The sequence below is a fragment of the Penicillium antarcticum genome (assembly GCF_028974205.1).
Source record: "Penicillium antarcticum strain IBT 31339 chromosome Unknown utg000005l_segment0_segment0, whole genome shotgun sequence".
Classification (NCBI taxonomy): domain Eukaryota; kingdom Fungi; phylum Ascomycota; class Eurotiomycetes; order Eurotiales; family Aspergillaceae; genus Penicillium; species Penicillium antarcticum.
This window is the reverse complement of record NW_026695303.1, coordinates 3,142,147-3,159,025: the sequence shown is the minus strand read 5'-3', so window position 1 is coordinate 3,159,025 and position 16,879 is coordinate 3,142,147. Positions and strand designations below refer to the sequence as shown.

The 16,879-nt window shown below is 48.8% G+C and overlaps 6 protein-coding genes across 6 annotated transcripts; 2 read left to right on the top strand and 4 right to left on the bottom strand.

The window, feature by feature from the left end:
- Positions 1-639: 639 nt before the first annotated feature.
- osm1 (putative fumarate reductase Osm1) lies at positions 640-2,614 on the bottom strand (the record flags this gene model as incomplete). The annotated part of the gene is made up of 3 exons (XM_058463910.1): positions 640-737; positions 791-2,536; positions 2,581-2,614. The coding sequence occupies 3 exons, from the start codon at positions 2,612-2,614 to the stop codon at positions 640-642; spliced, it is 1,878 nt and encodes a 625-aa protein (XP_058320388.1).
- A 1,081-nt stretch (positions 2,615-3,695) lies between these two features.
- N7508_005843 (aldehyde dehydrogenase) lies at positions 3,696-5,330 on the bottom strand (the record flags this gene model as incomplete). The annotated part of the gene is made up of 4 exons (XM_058463909.1): positions 3,696-3,840; positions 3,896-4,371; positions 4,432-4,825; positions 4,882-5,330. 4 exons carry the CDS (start codon positions 5,328-5,330, stop codon positions 3,696-3,698), a joined length of 1,464 nt encoding a protein of 487 aa, XP_058320387.1.
- Positions 5,331-6,957: 1,627 nt separating this feature from the next.
- Positions 6,958-8,107, top strand: N7508_005842 (uncharacterized protein; the record flags this gene model as incomplete). The annotated part of the gene is made up of 3 exons (XM_058463908.1): positions 6,958-7,144; positions 7,194-7,264; positions 7,313-8,107. The coding sequence occupies 3 exons, from the start codon at positions 6,958-6,960 to the stop codon at positions 8,105-8,107; spliced, it is 1,053 nt and encodes a 350-aa protein (XP_058320386.1).
- Positions 8,108-8,555: 448 nt separating this feature from the next.
- On the bottom strand, positions 8,556-9,879 carry N7508_005841 (PCI domain-containing protein; the record flags this gene model as incomplete). Its single annotated transcript, XM_058463907.1, has 2 exons — positions 8,556-8,585; positions 8,641-9,879. The coding sequence occupies 2 exons, from the start codon at positions 9,877-9,879 to the stop codon at positions 8,556-8,558; spliced, it is 1,269 nt and encodes a 422-aa protein (XP_058320385.1).
- A 1,086-nt stretch (positions 9,880-10,965) lies between these two features.
- On the bottom strand, positions 10,966-12,219 carry N7508_005840 (transcription factor IIF subunit TFG2; the record flags this gene model as incomplete). Its single annotated transcript, XM_058463906.1, has 4 exons — positions 10,966-11,343; positions 11,394-11,590; positions 11,640-11,904; positions 11,962-12,219. The coding sequence occupies 4 exons, from the start codon at positions 12,217-12,219 to the stop codon at positions 10,966-10,968; spliced, it is 1,098 nt and encodes a 365-aa protein (XP_058320384.1).
- Positions 12,220-13,845: 1,626 nt separating this feature from the next.
- N7508_005839 (CCCH zinc finger protein) lies at positions 13,846-15,385 on the top strand (the record flags this gene model as incomplete). Its single annotated transcript, XM_058463905.1, has 5 exons — positions 13,846-13,891; positions 13,939-14,487; positions 14,539-14,650; positions 14,699-14,748; positions 14,823-15,385. 5 exons carry the CDS (start codon positions 13,846-13,848, stop codon positions 15,383-15,385), a joined length of 1,320 nt encoding a protein of 439 aa, XP_058320383.1.
- Between the last annotated feature and the right edge of the window lie 1,494 nt (positions 15,386-16,879).

The following is a 16,879-nucleotide window of genomic DNA, read 5'->3' as shown; positions in this document are numbered from 1 at the left end:
TGTGCTTGAATTATACCCCATTGCGAAATCATTGAAGGATAGCTTTTTATCTACAGAACTCCGTAACTTGTTTATGCTAACGTCAATATTAACGACCAGTCATGTCCAGACTAGCAATTCGGAGATTAGACGGCTCTTCGGTAGTTAGCATGCATCAGCCGATTCCTGCGTCATGAGTCTGAGCCGAGGTCTCGGTGATTTGGGTTACCCCGACTTGCCCTTTCCCTGAGATACAGTGGTGCATGCAAATGTATTAGCGGTAAATTGAATTACAGTAGGGGAATTTCACGGCGTGGAAATACGAGAACCAATGCTATAGAGTCAACGAAAGCGATTTGACATCTTTCAAGTTACCCACACTGACTACTAGTACGTATACAAAGAATATTACTCTAGAAGATATATCCCAGAAAATAAGAAAAATGTTATGTATGATACACAAAGAAACCAAAAGCAACTTCCAAACGGAAACGGCCAGATTCCATCCAATCATGAAAGCATAATCAAAAGAGACGAAGACGGGGTATGTAGGAACACGCTGAAGTTCTTATTTCGTTGAGGGAGAGGAGGACCTCAAGGGAGGGAGGAAAGGAGAAAGAGGAGATGTGAAGGAGAAGAGGTATGTCATATCTCTTCAATTCAAATGTCCAGGCTGGGGGTCTGGCCCTTGATACGACCGATCACGGTGTGACCGGCGTACTTGGGGATGACCTCGTCATCGTGGAGCATGGCAAATTCTAGAGAAACAGGTTAGTGAATGGTCTGTGAGAACTGGGAGATAATGACATACCCTCGGTAGCATCCCGACCCATGAAGTTGAACAGGGCGTTGGCACCGCCGGGGTGCTCGTCCAGCCAGTTGGTGACATCGAGGACAATACCCTTGACAGCAATCCAGAGATCCTCCTTAGTGTTGTGCTTGGCAACCTCCTCCATGGTGTACTCGGTCTCGGGGATCTTGAAGTTGGCAGGGTCAGGCTTGGCAGCCTTCTGCTCAGGAGCGGCGGCAGCGGCAGTAGTGGCGCTGGCGTCGGCAGGGGCCGCAGCGAGAGTGGGCAGGTTACCACCAGCAGCGGCACCCCACTCGACAGAGACCTTGCCCGGGGTGTTGGGGTCGATGTGGAGGGAGATCTGGCCGAGACGGCTTGAAGCGGATCCACCGGAGGTGATGAGCTTCTGGAAGAGGTGCTGGCAGGCAGAGTCACCAGCGACACGGCCGTAGACGACACAGCCCAGCAGGGAAGAACCACCCAGACGATTGGCACCGTGGACACCACCAGCCAGCTCACCACAGGCGTAGAGGCCTTCGAAGGGCTTCTGCTCGCCGTTGAGGACCTGAGCGTGCTCGTTGATCTCGATACCACCCATGGTGAAGTGGAGGACGGGCTCCATGAGAGCGACATGGAACTCGTCGTCGAGGGTGAAGGGGAAGTTGTGGAAGAAGCGCTTGTTCCAGGGGTCCTTCTTCTTGCCGTCGGCAATCTGGTTGTAGTCGTCAAAGGTCTTCTTGAGGGCAGCCTCGCCGCAGCCGATCTCCTCAACGAGCTGCTTGCCGGACATCTTCTTCATTAGACCACGGCCAGAGTAGTGACGAGTGTGGAAGTCCAGGACATTGGAGGCCTTGGAGTTGAGGATGAGGCGGATGGGCCACTTGCCCTTCTCCTTCTCCTTCCACATCTGACCAGAGACGTAGTCACGGTGACCGAGCTCGTCGGAGAATCGCTGGCCATCAGAGTTCAGGAGGAGACCACCCTCGCCACGGAGGGCCTCGGCAGCCAGGAACTTGAACTTGGCCTGGGGGTCCTTGGGGTCCACGAGACCAGTAGGGTGGACCTGGACCTTGTCCATGTCGATACCGTTGGCGCCGATGGCCATCAGCATCTTCTGGCCGTCACCAGTGGCGTGAGTGCCGTTGGTGGAGGATAGGCCAAAGGTGTCGGGACGGTGCTGCTTGAGCAGGGAGGTGTCACCAAAGTCAGCGGCGTAGCCACCGGTAGCAAGAACGACTATACCATCAACGGACTTGGGCTCGCCATTGAGAGTGTAGGAAACACCGGTAACGTTGTTACCAGACTTGTTAATGGAAGTCACGTTGGCCTTCTTGATGATCTGGACACGACCGGGCTCCTTGTCGGCCAGTTCTTCGAGGCGCTGCATCAGAGCATAGGTGATGGCCATACCAGGGAACTTGGCATCGTGACCACGGTGTGTCCGGGGCTGAGAGTGACCACCGAGACGGGAAACGAGGGTAAGATCGAGGTTGAAGACATCCTGCAGCCACTCAACAGCGGCGGCGGACTTGTAAGTCAGGACCTTGATCAGATCGGGACGAGCCTTGTCACGGGCAGACTTGAGGGTATCATCGTAGAATTGCTTGACGCTGTCTTGGATGCCGAGGTCGGTTTGGGTGCGAGTGAGGGCACCGTTTATACCGGAAGTAGCCTTGGTAGAGTTGCCACCAAAGAAGGCCTGCTTGTCGAGAACAACGACGTTGCCACCGTTCAGGTAGACGGTGTGGGCGGCACTGAGACCGGACACTAGGATGGTCAGCTGGTTCAGTCGGAGGGAACGGAGAGCTTACGTCCACCACCAACCACAATTACTTGAGGAGCCATGATGTGTAAGAGTATAGGGGAAGATGAAGAGAAGAGGAAGAAAGAGGAAAAGCCAGACTTAAAGTAAGAGGGGAAATCAGAAGCCGACAACTTATCGGCCGAGGCAGTGGGGAAAGGTCGAAAGTTGAAAGTTGGGGGTACCCGCTTTATTAATTACGACAAGCTGGTTTGGTGATGAGTCTGGGGAAATTCACATTCCATTGCATGTTCACATGTTCACATGCTAGTCATGTTATGTTACTACGTATACACTTCAACTATATGCACTGTGACATGGGCTCATTTTCACATGTTTACTGCTCTGAGCTGACTCCTGTGAAGGTGGCTATTGGCCGGGTGAACAGACCCCGGCCATCTCGGTGTACTCCTTCCACGTCCCCAGTTACCGATCCTCTATTTCCACGACAAGCTAAACCTCGGAATACATCTTACGGTCCGAAGTTTCCGACTCGGTATTGCGGCTTCAGAGTGTTACGATACTCTGTACATATAAAGATAAACAGAGAAGTAGTCCTAATAGCCAATATATAAATATACCTACTCTGTATCCCATCCCTATACCCCCAAAAATATCTTACAAAGAAAAAAAAAAAAAAAAAAGAGATTTGTTACTAGTTGCCCCTGATTGGCCGTGGCCAAATCCGGGGATGGGAATTGCCCCAGTGGGCCAATGATGTCACCGAGTCCCCTTCAATAACCGACGAAATGCACACTTGATCTATATACTCTGTTCTTGCCGTTCAACATTGTATAGTTTTATCTTCTGTTATCCCCTGGTATTCCTTCCAGACTATATTCACTTTTATTGGTCTACCTTGAATAACCTGCTCCACACTACTCCTCGGGTTAATGCATACCGAGATAGTCCAGACACCGAACGACAGGATGTTTCTCGTCCGAGAACTTTGGACTGTGAACACTATGCAATACGTGTATGAATTATGCGATTAGAAGAAGAATGGTTGGGTAAGAATGGAGGGGCTAGGAGCTATTTCATAGCTGCTACAGCTAACAACTAACATTCACCACCACCAACACAACAATACAAAACAACCCCCTACTCATGCTCATGCGATATACATTAATCCATCCAGGTCACGCTTTTAGTAACCAAAAACTCATTCAAACCCTCATCAGTATTGAATCTCCCCCAACCACTATTCTTCACACCACCATGAGGAAGAGCCGGCTCATCATGGATAGTCATACTATTAATATGAACAGCCCTAACAACGGTCAGCAAAGATCACACACATTGTCATAACCACACCAGATACATACCCAGATTGAATCCTCTTGGCCATAGCCAACCCTCTTCTCAAATCCTCCGTAAAAACAGACGCCGACAATCCATACCCACTCCCATTCGCCAACCGAATCGCCTCATCTTCACTATCGAAAGGCATGCACGCAGCAACAGAAGCAAATGATTCTTCCTGCCACAGCGCCATGTCTTCCTTGACACCACCGAGTACAGCGGGTGCCATGCGCACACCGGAGTCGGAGGTGGTGGGGATGGGTGTATCCGAGCCGGAGATGAAGTGAGCGCCTGCGGCAACGGCACTGGCGATTAGTGCCTCGACGCGGGATTTAGAGGCTGTGTTTACGAGGGTGGGCGGTTGTGAGGAGGCTGCGGCGCCTGCTGCTAGGGACTTTTGGAGGGATTCTGTGAAGGCTTGGAGGATGGAGGTGTGGACCAGGATTCGATCTGTTGCCATGCAAATTTGGCCGGACTGACCAGTCAGCAAAGGGGTCTTCTATTTACACAAATGATATTCCACTGATGGATAGGTGTTAGATGTGGAAATTGGTCTTACATTCAAGAACGCACCCGCCAAAACACCCTGCACAGCAACCTCCAAGTTTGCATCCGCACATACAATCGAACTGTTCTTGCCGCCCAGTTCCATAAGACAAGGCTTCAGATTCTGTCCGCAAGCGCGCGCAACCTTCCGGCCTACGGCTGTACTACCCGTGAAATTGATCTTGCGCACTGCCTCGTGCTCAATCATGGAATTGACAACCGCGGGTGCATCCTGCGGCGCACAATGAATGACATTCAGACAGCCAGCTGGTAGACCGGCGTCTACAAATGCCTGACCGATAGCCCAGTAGCAGCGCGGGGTTAGTTCAGAGGATTTGAGGATAGTCGTGTTGCCCGCTGCGAGGGCGCATGCTGCGGAGCGAATACCGAAGACGTAGGGGGCGTTCCTGTATTTATGTTAGATTTGCGCTCTTGTACTATGTTGGTGAATACGTATATGTACCACGGCACAATCCCAAGAATCACACCCATAGCCTCCTTATAAACAATAGCACTCTGCCCCTCCGTCTCAACAACAGGAACACAACCGCAAATACTAGTAATGCGACTAGCGACTTCGCGCAGCATGCGGATAGCTAATGGCACGATGAACATCTGTGAAGCGCCTACGTCGGCGCCCATCTCGGTACGCATGTATTCTGCGCATATCTCCAGGCGGGATTCGAGGATATCGGCGGTTTTGAGGAGGATGTCGCGTCTCACGGTGGGCTTTGTTTGCGACCAGGTTGGGAAGGCAGTGTTGGCGGCTTCGACCGCGCGGATCGCATCGTCTGGTGTTGCTGCGGCGGCGGTCCAGCAGGGTTCGTTTGTGTAGGGGCTTATTACTTCGAAGGTCTTTGTGGGGGGTTCGGAGGTGTTGTTTATCAGGAGGGGAATTGTTGGGAGACTCATTGTGGCGGGAGAGGGATGTGAATGTGAATATTAACAGAGAAATGAAAAAAGTACTGGAAAGAGAACTGGAAATGAGGTGGGAATGGAGTTGGGGTAAGACTGGAGGGGTGAGGGGACCTCGGCGCCGAATGATGCAGTATAACCTCAGATTGTTGATCAGTACCGTGATAACTCCAATGGACACACTATATTCGCACTATTTACAGTTATCCCACTAGCTTTCTTCCTTGCCCATCTCTTTTCTTGGCTCTAACGTGCCCATTGTCACAAAGTCTGTAAATTGTAGTTCTCTACCCCTACATTCCCAATACTGTGAGTACAAATTCCCGCAGAAGACATAAAACTTAATAAGCGGGTCAATCGCGTGGCGCCAGGGGTGGGATCGAGAAAAAAAAGCTACCAGCTGAAGAATGATTCAAATAGACCCACAGCCGCGTACAGCTCACATTAGGGCAAGGGTCTACGGAGTACAGAGGGTCCACTGTGCGCCCGTGGGATAGCACAACTGCCGTATTATTCCCGTATCACATGTGTTGCACATGAAGTTGATCTTATACTTGAAAAGAATCAAATAATAGCCTGGCAATAGCGTCGAAGATCCCAGGAGAGTTAAAAAAGAGGGTAAAAAGAGGATTAGTCAAGTAAGCTTCAAGTAGAGCGTTATATCTCCATTCTATAGTCTGACTTTAAGACTGCACATGCAAAGCTCGAGTTCGCGTGCGATGAACTCCGTAGTATTGATTTTGATCCATAGTAGGAACTTGATCAGCCTACCTGTGTTTGAGATGAGACATTCGATCGGCAGTTTGCCAACTTGCAGTGCTCAATCCTACAGCTCACTCAATTCCAAACATCTTTATATGACTTCTATTTTCAAAGAGGCAGTGAAGACGGGAGTATAAATCCCGACGCTATTGACCCGATCTGCACGTCATTTTGAACTATGCCTGCGACTGGGCCGCTGTGAACCATGGAAAGACGTGGGGGCTCCAAGCGAGTGTAGCAGATAGATATAGATACACGTGTAGAGATGTATAGATATAGATGCTGGTGATAAGAAACGTAAGGCATGGTTATACATATAGTTGCATGTTCGAGTGTAATGATGAACAGACAGGAACATGCATGATTCAAACACACTATCAGATGGCGATCGCAGGGCCGTTTTTCCCGACTGGGCGCCTCCAAATCCCCACCGTGGAGCCAACTCTCCAGAGAGAGCAAAGAATGTGTCACTAACAATCCATCAACGCACTCACTTTCCCTTCTCAGTCAGAATGGGCCCCGATGAACAGAACTACTGGACAGTGAACCAGGAATCCTTGAAATGTCTATCGACCACGCTTCCAAGGTTATGCTCTCCACTCTTCACGCCAGGCGAGTATATCTCGCGTGCACAAATCGCGTGCCGTATCGAGCCATTGATCGCCCACTAGCAGATGTGGGTGGATTCTGAGAACCCGCGAGGCTTGACCGCACTGATCTGGATCTCTTTTATATCGAAGACTTCACCGATCTTTGCTCTCCAGGAGTCTTCATTCTTTTATTCCCCGTTCATTGTTTACCCATTCTTTTATTCCCGTTGTTTACCCCACCTTCCTTTATCTTTGATACCTGACCATTGACTATGGCGCCGAGTAACAGAGGCTGGGCGATGATTGAGATCGTCTCAGTCTTGGTTAGCCTTTGTTTGATATCGACTGCGTTGCGAGTGTTTGCTCGGTTGAGGAGGAGAGTTGGCTTTGGTATCGATGATTACCTCAGTATGGGGGCAATGGTGCTGATGATTGGAATGTTGATCGAATTGATTCTTTGTTCGTCCTCATACCCCATCCCCATGGTATATATACTAATAACTACCAGGGTGTGCAATTGGAGGCAATGGAACCCACGTCACAGAACTGAGCCCTAAGACCCTCATGAACTACTGGAAGGTAAGTAACGCTATGTATAAGTTGTCTACCAAAACCTAACCACCACAGATCTTCCTCGCCAACCAATTCACCTACTTCCTCTTATGCCCAGCCATAAAGATAAGCATAATCTGCTTCTACCGCCGAGTCTTTACAACCCCCAAATTCCAAAAAGCATCCTTCGCCCTAAACACACTCATAGCAGCCTGGGGCACAGGAATCTTCCTAGCATGCGCAGGGCAATGTCGACCCCTCCGCGCCTACTGGGACAAATCAATCGAAGGAACTTGCTTCAACGCAAACGAATTCATAATCGTCAACCAAGCCTTCAACATCCTAATGGACTTCGCCATCCTCGTCCTGCCCATCCCAATGATCTGGAACCTCCACCGCGCCTGGCAAGACAAGCTAGCCCTAAACGGCGTCTTCGCACTAGGCGCCTTCGTCTGCTTCGCTAGTATCTACCGCATTGTCGTCCTCTTCTGGATTAGTCCGGACGATCCCACTTACACGGTATACCAAGCGACACTGTGGACGCACGTCGAACCGGCTGTTGGCTTAATTTGTTCTAATTTGCCTATTATTCGTGGTCTCTTCCCTGCGTTGAAGCTGAAGAGTTCGCGGAATGGTACTGGGCCTGCGTATATCAATACCGATCATACGAACTCTATGTTCTTGTCGAAGGGGTCGCCTTGTTCGCCGGATCTTGAATATATGAAGATGCAGGCGGGTGTTTATAATGCTCAGGTTGAGAGTCCGTCGCCTGGTTTCCTTGGGTCTGACCTTAGGCCGTTGAATATTAATGTTCAGACGGATATTTCTATCTCGCCTGACAATGGCTCACAGACTACGCTTACTCGTTGAGTTGGGTTGTTGTTGATGTTGTTTTTGTTTCATGCCGTTATGATTATGACTTGTTCTTCTTGTGGATTGGCTATGCTTATGTTGGCCTATTCTGTTTTCTTTTTCTTTTTGGGGTTTACAACCATGACATGCAATTGGATTCACCTGTCTTTTTCATTTTCGTTCTTACTTGTCATTCTACTACTTCCTGTTAAACATACAGTGGCTTCCAGCTGCATTATTTGGCATGCTGCTACATCCTGTACAGTCTTTGATCTTCAATGTACATAGTTTCATCCTATCCATATTAGGCGCAAATAGATGAAGTCAAATAAATACACTTGGACATGAGAAAATATCAGCAAATAATTGTATTTTTGGCTGTCTAAACGGACATAATGGAGTATGGCTGGCATCAATTCGTAGATAGTTCATCAGATAGGACCGGCGTGTCGGTTACAAGTCTCATTCAATGAACCATCTGGCTTGTAGTGAATTCCTATCAGATTATTAGCATCTATCATCTACATATTCACAGAAGGGACAGCACATACCGGGTATTGATCAGAAATACTAGCAGCCACGCGCTCCACGTCTTGAGCAACTTCCTGCACACCAAGATCCCACTGACGAAGCTTTGTCCCATTTGACCCGCCCGCAGATGAACCACCCGAGCTTTCAGCATTGAAAGAAATGATACCGTCAATCTGATCAATGTGACCCCGGAGACGACCCTGCTCGACCATGCGGGCGGCATAGGCTTCAGCCTTTTCTCCAGCAGACAAATCACCTGAAGACTGGAGACCCAGGATCGACCCGAGAGAATCGATATGGATATTCTCGTACAATTTACTTGCAGCCACGAGATTATGCTCAATAACAGCCTTATCGAGGACAGTCGTGCCATCAGCAGTAACAGCAAGCTGATGAGGAGCAAGTTTCTTCGAGAAAGCAGCAACCTCCTCAGCAGTCAAAAGTCGATCAAGGAACATCTTTTCAAGAATAGCGAACTCATCGACAGACGGCGTCCGATCATCCTTGTATAGACGAGCAAGGGAACGCGAACGCTGGGGACCAGCAGGCGCGAGGACAGCACAGCGAATAGCAGCCGACAGAGCCGTGAGGCGATCACCTTCGTCCACGCCAGGCGCCAGACTAACATTAAAGTATTCCTGCGCGGCATCTAGGAAACGGCGACGAGCATCGAGGATACGGGCCTGCGAGAGCTGGAAGTAAAGCTTTAAATCGTGGTCCTCAATTTTACTGGGTAAATTCTTGATTCGGTTAAGGAATGCTTCTGCTGATGTGGTATCGTCGTCTTCGAGGTAGTAGCGCACGATGCGAATCCAGAGGCGGGCCTTTGCTGCGTCGGAGACGAGGCGCTGTGAGCTGTCGATGTGAATCCCCTGTAGGGCGCGTGCTGCGGCTGTGTATTCTTCCTCGGATTCGTAGGCATCTGCGAGGATCTCGCGGATTTGCGAGTCTTGTTCTTCTACTGAGGCGGAGCGGGATTGGAGGAGGGTGACTGCGTGTTGGCCGACTTTGATTTTGGTTTCGGGTTCGAGGGTTTGGAGGACTGTGATGAAGGAGTCGAGGAGGGGGCGAGCTGCGACAATGCTGACGTCTTCATTGAGGATTGAGTCTAGGTAGTAGACTAGGTCTTGGGCTAGTTCGTGGCCGGATGTGTTGCTGACCATGTTGTTGAGGAGCTCATTGTACTGTTGGAGCTTGGTGGGTTGGTGGGAGTTGGCTTCGATGCCTGCAAGGGCATTTGTAATTTTCTGAGAAGCCATGACAAGAGGAGCTGAGTCGCTGAGTCGTGGAGTCGTTAGGTGATGTTCAGTTCTGAGATGGCCTTGACGCGGGGAGGTTGAAGAGTGGGAGATACTGCTTGGGCTTATCGATAAGAGCTTTGTATACAGGGGCGGTGAACAGTACATATTGTTTAGACAGGAATCTCAATCCTTTTCAAACAACAGTCAGTTCAGACAAACCTTTATAAATGGGCTTTGCCTCGGTGCTTTGTGCTGGTTAACCGACAGACTTGAAACCCCAGAAGCCATGTCTTTTATTACTTCTTTGCACACTGTCTCAGCCTTTTGATTACAGGCCCGAGCGGCATCTCCCATTAACTATCTCTTGCTGAGTCTATCTTGTGCAGAAAAACTCGCAGTCTGTCATTGGTAATCTTGAGAGAGCTCTCAGCATACTGTAGGAGTGCACCAGTTCTTTTGCTCTGTGGGTCTCAAGGTAATCACTTGCTTTAAGCAACTGCATATAGTATTGACGTAGAACAAGGACAACATGTTCATGTCAATGCTGTCCAGCTCTGAGCATTTCGTCTCTTCGTCCGATATGTCGGTGAAACTTGAGGATTCTTCAACTTTCCTGCCGCTCTTGTGCATTAGAAGTTTAGCATAAGCATATAATCTGGATATGTCCCAGCTATGTAAACCCGATGAAAACGAGACGAAGAAGCTCGTAACATATGAGAGGTCTTTGCGACGCCGATAGGAATTGGTCAATCTCGTGTGTGTCGAAGTATAGAGGGAATCCCAGTGGGGTACTCACAAGCCTCGACACTAAGCTGTAGAAGGGAAGCCAGGACGTGACAGCCGACATGCAGCTCTATGGGATATATACAAGCCATGGGACAAGCTACAGATTAGATTGTATTCTAAACAACCCAGTAGAAAGAGATAGTTATGATCTTGGTGGCTTAGCCGCTCTGTAACCCACTCATTAGTCCATAAGAATAGCTGGGCGCATGTAGCGAATTTGTCCATTCTATGACTATTTTGTAAAGATCCGATCCCACCCAATTGTTAAAGCCATAACACCTTGTCTGCTTATGCTACATATTGAGGTATGGTACCTGTTCAACCCACATTCTCAAACTTAACGTCGTCCATGCCGGAAGCATCATCATCAGATGCATCATCATAAGGATCATCAGCCCCGGGCGGTAGCTCCTCCTTGGCACCATCGTAAGAGGTTGCATTTGAATATTGGCTGTGCGTCGCCTCCGGCTTCAGCTCCCATGTCATGGCGAAATCACCGGACTTGACCAGGTGAGCAACCATCTCCAGGGTCTGTTTGAGATAAGCTTCGGGTTGAGCCAGTCTTGACTTGAGTGTCTTAAATGGCCAGTATCTGAATTCGCGGAAGCACTGGAAAATAAGATCCAGAAGCTCGTTTTGGGGCATACGTGTGGACTTGTTTTCTTGAGCTTTGCTTTTCGTAGGCCTTGTTGCTTGCTGTAGAAGGTGAGCAGTTGTGCTTTGGACCAGAAAGAATTTATACATACAACGAACTGGCCCTGCTCGGTAGGAAGGGCATGGCGTGATTGGAGAATCTTGCCAGGAATCTTGTCAATAAAGACAGTTTCCTTCCGAGGCTTCAGAGCTTCTAGCGCTCGCTTCTCTGAGATCTGTCGGAATTCCTCATTTTCGACGGGAAGACAGTTGAATTCTTCGCTAACCGCGCCGACTAAAGCAGTTTGTTCTGGGTATGGTCAGCAGTATCCATGTCACATGGTTGAGACTTAACATACTGGGTATCGTCTTGCGCTGCCAAGGTTGATGTACCTTTCCCTGGTCCTTGCGGCGCTCTTCACGTTTCTGCGATTCATAGAGAACCGAGCGCGGCCCGCCAAAGTCAATCATGCGGTTCTCGGCGCCAGGAATGTCTTTCTCCGTAAAGACGTATGTATTATGAGTCAGGTGTGATGCAGTGGCAGCATTGATGGTTTGTCGCTGGAGCGTGTAGTCTTTTGGGATCTCCCGGTTGTCTGGACGGTCGTGTAGGCGCAAGCTAACCTAAAGAGGCGGATGAACATTAGAACTAGTCAGAGAAGATGCGCATAATTGACTCACCCGCTTGATATCGTCTGGTGTCCCTTCTACTCTCATTGTGCCAATCTCAATCTCTTCGTCATCATCCAGATGGGCCCAGTGCTCCCAAAGCTGGCGGGGCAATCGCGAGAGCCAAACATTCTGTCCAGCTTGTGAGAAATCGAGGTCTCCAGCGTCTTCATAGAGGTCTTCGTCGTCAATATCGGCCAGGACTCTGTCTTTGCTGTCGGGATCGGGCTTGATGTACGGGCCATCTGGGTCTTGCTTGACCTGGGCCATGATGGAAGTGGGCGTCGAGGGTTTTCGGAAATGAGGTAGAAGATTTGTAGAATGCGACCGCTACCAGATGGTAATACGAGCCCAAAGATGTGGTGAGAAGAGGAGGCGCGTGATTGTTTGAGACGAAGTCCACGCCACACTCGGGATGGAGCTATTCAGCCCTGTAAGCGGAAGGCGGTGAAGATGCTCTTTGTATGACCTCAACCTCAACTCGCGTTTTGTCCGTAGAGATTCACTGGTTGAGATGGGTACATGAAAGGTCTGCTCGAAGTAGGTGTAAATAAGAATGTTGTGGGGGCTAAGAAAGTTCCAGCATCGGCAGTCATTGAGTTTGGGCTGTCCAATGCGGAGTTTAGCTTCAAACTGCAATGAACAAAAACAACGTCGACCCCTACATGACCATTTAATATTCAGTAGATAATATATGTGTATATCGGGTATTTTGAATCTGTGTTCAGTTGCCCTGTATAGTTTACCGCTATTTCCGAACTTTCTCATCATCTTTCGTCTCAGTAGAACACTTTAGGCCTACAAACCTGGTACCATTTAACCAACTGAATCAAAGGTGATTCAAGATGCTCAAATTCTCCCTACTAAAATATTGTCCTTGCATACTGTAGTGTAGTATTACGCCTCCCCACATCAGCTGCAAAATAGGCCAACTCACCTCCTATGCATCCTTTATGCTGTTCATTCTGTCAAATAGCCGAGGCAAGTCCCATCAAGTCTGCAAGGTTTTTTTTTTCAATTTGAACTTGATATCCTTTAAGTTGTTACAGCATTTGGAGACTTCTCGGCGATTAGACCACTCACTTGATCGAAGAAACCTATACTTCTTCTTACTCTGAGCCCGGGATAATCATTCTTCAGGATGACCTGGCATGAAAACACCATTTTGTCCTGTGTGGTAGTAAAGCACATAGGAAAATCGTCGCCCCAAGCCCGGGTGAAGAAGCATGGCTATTAAGTAGACACAATTCTCGAATTGTCAATAGACTTGACCAGATGGATACGTATATGATCCAATCTCCAGCCAACAACAATCTGGTAATACTGGGAGAGCTTTACGGTCAAATACCCACTAAATTCATTCGTGTTTAGGCACGCAATGCTAGATAGCCACAGAGATTTCGTAAGCGAAACCTGTGGAAAAAATACAAAGCGTGATTATTTAACTCCCTTGAACCTCTACGCGATGAATCTTTTTGAAATTCGAAACACCGGAGTGATGGAAATTCTCATTGCTATGCATTACCGCGTAGAGGCTACGCAGAGAGGTGCTTGGTGAGAGTGCAATACAAGAACGGTCAGATACAACCATATCACTCGTACTTTTAGCACAATATAAAAAAGCTTCATTGACACAATCTCAATATGTGACTGTAAGTAAAAGTGAGGTGAAAGTGTTCATGAGCGAAGTATGGAAATTGCCGTTGTGGCCATAGCCGCTACCTGTAGTCAACACACTCGTCATGTGATGCGATGCGCCACCAGCGCTGATGAGCGCGTAACTTTTGAGCTCTTCCCACTGACGCATACCTTCCACACCCACATCTATTCCTTGAACTACGAAATATTCGGTCATATCTGACCTTCACTAATTTACCTTAGCTTCAGCCGGTCACCATGACCGAAAACGAAGATCTTCTTGCCAAGATTGGCCAACTTGCAGGTACAGTGCCCGACATCAGCTTCGCTTCGACATAACCTTACCCTCAGCAGGTCAAATCAATCGCCACAAGAGCCAAGACACCCAACCAACTAACCACCAGTCCCAATATGTGTCTCGCCATGCTCCCACTCACTCCGGATGGGCTCCATACCCTCGCGGCCGAGGTCGAGGCCGAGGTCGAGGGGCACCTGCTCCTCACCGACACCGCACGCTTGTTTTGAACAACGGAGGTGCTGGAGCAAACCAAGGAACACCTTCTCCTGGATCCATGAGTGACAACAACGGCGAAGGGAATCCGGCACCGACTTCGGTTGGTAACGGCTGGGTCGCAAAGCGCGATCGCCACATGCAGTTGATCAACTCTGCTATTTACGACAAGGAAACTCAGGCTAGGTCCAAGGCTATTGAGGAAACACGCAGACTGAAGGAACAGAAACGGACTGAACGGGAACAAGCCAAGGTTCTTCGATACGCGCAGAGCTCCGGCGCTGCTCAAGTGTCCACTCCAGCCAATCCTTCAGCTGACCATCAGATTCTTGTCAACGAAATTCCATTCAAGATCGCACGAGGCGGAAGCAAGTTGGTTCGCATCTCCAGTGCGTATTCACCTGGTCTTCCTTCACGCAGAACTGGCTTACCCCTCATAGATGATCCCAACACTGCCAACACTACACCAAAGCGCGTCACAGTTGCTGGTGTGGCTTTTGTCCGCAGTAAGAATGGCAACCTCCACCGCGTTGGCGCTGTGGCTTCCAAAAAGTGAGTTTTGCGACAGCAAACCCGGTTCGTATACTGACCTTCAATCAGAACCACCACGAAGAAACGCGACGAGCTCTGCAAAAGATTCTCCACGACCGGTATTTTGTTTTCCAGCGGACCGCCTTGCTCCGACTTGCCACCCTTACAAGTACAAAAACTGACAGCTCTTTAGGTACATGCTACAAAGGCCCGGACTGCCTTTTCACCCACGACCCAGAGAAGGTTGCCATGTGCAAAGACTTCTTACAAACCGGGCAATGCGGCGCAGGTACCAGCTGTGATCTATCCCATGAGCCGTCGCCCCACCGCTCCCCTACCTGTATGCATTTCCTTAGAGGCCGATGCGCCAACCCGGACTGTCGCTACGCCCATATTCGGGTAACACCCGGCGCACCAGTCTGCCGCGCATTCGCAACACTAGGGTTTTGTGACAAGGGAAGTGCGTGCGAAGAGAAGCACGTCCACGAGTGCCCTGACTACGCCAACAACGGCGCCTGCAACAAGAAGCGCTGCCAGCTGCCGCACGTCGACCGTGCCGGCCAGATCCGCAAGGCAGCAGCTGCGGCTGCTAACAAGGCTAATTTGGGTGAGGATGATTCTGATCCATCTAGCGAGGAAGAGGAGTACGATGCCATTGACTCGGATGATGTTGACTCGGATGCCTTTGATGATACTGTCATTGAAGGCGTGGATAGCGGTGAGACAGCCGGACAGCAGGATTTCATCCGCTTCTAGATCTCTGTAGCTTGGATAGCTTGCGCTTCTGCTTCTGCTTCTGCTTAGTTTGAGATGGTGATACCCCAGAAATGTTCATAGCATTCACGCATGAACACGAGCATATGCAAGATGGACATGGATATGGAACACGTGAAAAAAAAAACCCAAAAAAGACATGCAAATATGAGAAAAAGAATGAACTGTATTGAACTGAGCCCTCTCCTCAACCTAATGAAATTCATCATAGAATTCCCCTACGTACTAGTTGCCTGTGTGATTGTCTATACTTCCCGCCAAGACATGTGACGGTGATTCAACCGCAGGGACCTCGCATCCTGATCTGCTGACTGACTGTGTGACCTGAGTACTTAAAGTCTCTGTGTGGTCTTCGAAGCTAACACATCTAGTGTCGCAGCGAACTCCTATCTTAGAACCAGACGGACATCGCCCCGAGACCTACAAGGATGGACCTCGATGTGGTAGCTTCCGCGGTAAGGTGATACAGCCCGGAGTTCAGCAGAGTAGAACATATGATTATACGCATTCAATAGATTAGGATTGAAGCCTATAAATTGGAATATTGATAGCGTGCTTTATGGACTCTTTTGCGAATGGTAGCAGGTTTCTTCTAGTTGACAGATCGTACCCTAATCAATGATACATAGGAGTATTTGATAGCTCTTGTAAGACTTCCAATAGAACAAACCAAGTAAGATAAAGCTAGCTCCATAGTAAAAGTCTAAAAATTAACAGTCACGGGCCATAGTGTGAACATGACTCTGGAGTAGATCACGGCGGGGTTCCTTGATGATATCAGTCATCTAGGGATTAAATTGTATGATAGCCATCTGTTTGAGGTTCTCGAGTCAAAAATGCATAGAGAAGCCTATTAAATGTACCACATTTTGTATTACTGGGCGATGTGTTTGCATCGTCGCTGGTTGATGAGCTCCGAAGCGTTGAACTGTCTAGAGGGTTGAATAGATCTTGCCTCGAGGTTCTATAAAATTTTAGCCTAAACATAATCTCTAGCTTTCTATAGCCTCATTTGGAGTTTGTATCTACTGTTTAGGACTAGAGGTGTGACTGATCCGATGCTTCAAAAAGCTAAGATAACCAGAAAAGAGATGGTGAGGGCAAGGGAACAGAGAGGTTGTGAGATAGCCGAGTAGATAGTGACTCATTCTGCAAGAAGAAAAACTTACTAGCACAGAATCCTCTAATGACAAAACCCAGTCTTGAGCCATTTTTAACAGATTCCTCATCTTCCAACGCTCAAAGCGGAACATGAAGAAACCCCCCAAATCCGACCAAATGCCTCAGGGCTCTACAAAATGAGTCAACAAAACGGTGAATCAAAGGTCCTGGGATCTTCCAAACACAATTCCAAACAAAAGACGACCACCAAGCCATTCCCGAAACGAGTCCTAAAATCAGAAAATGGAAACCAATAGTTACCGAATGATCACCTAGCGCAGCACCCATCCAATCCAAACCACCAACCGAGCGGAT